This window comes from Poecilia reticulata, unplaced genomic scaffold (assembly GCF_000633615.1).
Source record: "Poecilia reticulata strain Guanapo unplaced genomic scaffold, Guppy_female_1.0+MT scaffold_319, whole genome shotgun sequence".
NCBI lineage: Eukaryota > Metazoa > Chordata > Actinopteri > Cyprinodontiformes > Poeciliidae > Poecilia > Poecilia reticulata.
In genome coordinates this window covers 20,807-22,577 of record NW_007615094.1, presented here as the reverse complement: position 1 = coordinate 22,577, position 1,771 = coordinate 20,807, and the positions used below count along the sequence as shown (strand labels likewise).

Genomic DNA, 1,771 nt, shown 5'->3' with positions numbered 1-1,771 from the left:
CACACACACACACACATATTCACACACACACACACACACACATATTCACACACACACACACATATTCACACACACACACACACACACATATTCACACACACACACACATGCACACGCACACACACCTTCCCAGCTGAATATTGAATCAATAAATATGAACTTGTGGAGAATTATGGTCTCAATAAGGTTCCAGAAYGGAGAGGAGAGTTTTTCCATCTTTAGAGAATAATCCCAGGATGATGTTTGGCTAATTTCAGATCCTGCAGGACGGAAACGGCTGGACGGCTGGTGGCCACAGGCCTGTCATTCAATAATGACGAGTACGGAGGGCAGAGAGTGCCAAGTCTAAATAAACAACCGATTAAATTAATTAGTATGTGTCATTAATGGAATAAAATGTAAACTAAATACACAAATAATAATTTCAATAAATGCCCAGATGAGGCCTGCAAATGCAGACGAACCCAAACTGGAAATGTTCCAGATAAACCAGCAGCTCATGTTTTGTTACATTATTGTGTTTTTAGTAACAAACAGTTTTATTTCTGAACTATGATATCAGAATGTTTCGTCTCATTTCTCCTGAATTCAGATGTTTTGCCCCCAACAGGCCGATTGTTTCCACCAGGGGAACGTTCATCAGCCGCGTTCTGAGGCTTACAGAACATCGGGTCGGTTCTAATGGAGCCGAACCCGGCGGCCATCTTTAACTCCCTCTGGAGGCTAACCGCTAAAACGAGCCGTTCTGAGGGCGGAGGATGATTATTGGTTATTGTTCCCTAACGGTTCCAATCATGACCCCAGATTCACTGATTATCTGACCTTTGACCTTCCAAAGGGACACTGATACTGCAAATGAAACATTAATCCCTTTTTTCCTGATTCTAAGATGCAGGTTTCAGTCACATGACGTGAAGGAACCAATCAGGGACATGAAGAGCCGTGACATCATCCTCAGATCATGTAACATCTGATCAGGAATAACTGATGATGTCATAACATGTCTGAACTTTAACTGGTCCGAAGTTTGGACCAGAACCCGACTGAGGCTCACCGGCTGAACGTCGTATCCCAGCAGAACAAACTTCTTGTCTGGAGAAACTGCAAACTTAGTAGCCTTAAACGTTGCCTGCACAGAAAAAGAAATTTAATATTTTCTGCTGTGCATAAAAACATCAGCCAGAAATAAAACAGCAAATTAATAGTTTACTGGAAAGAGCTGATTGGTGGGAGACAGGAAGTTTAACGGCAGGGTTAGAGCCACCGGCCCTCCACAATAAGAGCTTACTGTTCTTATTTTATTAGTTAGTTTGACTCACAAACGTTGAGTTTTTCAGCAGCAGCTGGGTCTCGTTGCTGTAGGCGTTGAGCGTGAAAACGTCTCCGCTCCAGCTGCGGTAGACCACGTCCTGCGCTGCAGCGGCAGAAACACGAGACGTTTAAGAAAAACAGAAATTAAATGTTATTTCCCGTCACGTCGGAGCGGAACCTCAGCCCAGTCCTTCAAAATAAACTGCTTAAATGTAAAGATGTCTTATTGGTTTTCATTCTGCTGCTGGGTTTCTGCTAGCTCTGCTCAAAATGGCTACTTCATAAAAATTCCAGATTAAAAGTATTTTATTGGTCTGTATTCTCAATAAAGATTCTTTAAAACATCCAGACTGTGTTTATCTTTAAGATTTCAGCTTCAAATCATTTTTTATTGTGGATGCTAACATTAGCATTAGCTGCTACTGTGGATGCTAACATTAGCATTAGCTGCTACTGTGGA

The 1,771-nt window shown here is 42.0% G+C and overlaps 1 protein-coding gene across 1 annotated transcript in view; it reads right to left on the bottom strand.

Moving 5' to 3' along the window:
- Positions 1–1,771, bottom strand: part of LOC103460881 (inactive dipeptidyl peptidase 10-like) — an 18,529-nt gene that overhangs the window by 5,870 nt on the left and 10,888 nt on the right. Inside the window, exons 4-5 of the mRNA XM_008403202.2 lie at positions 1,320–1,414; positions 1,055–1,129 (exon numbers count right to left, since the gene is read on the bottom strand). Of these exons, the coding sequence (XP_008401424.1) occupies positions 1,055–1,129; positions 1,320–1,414 (170 nt within the window). The remainder of the gene's footprint in view (positions 1–1,054; positions 1,130–1,319; positions 1,415–1,771) is intronic.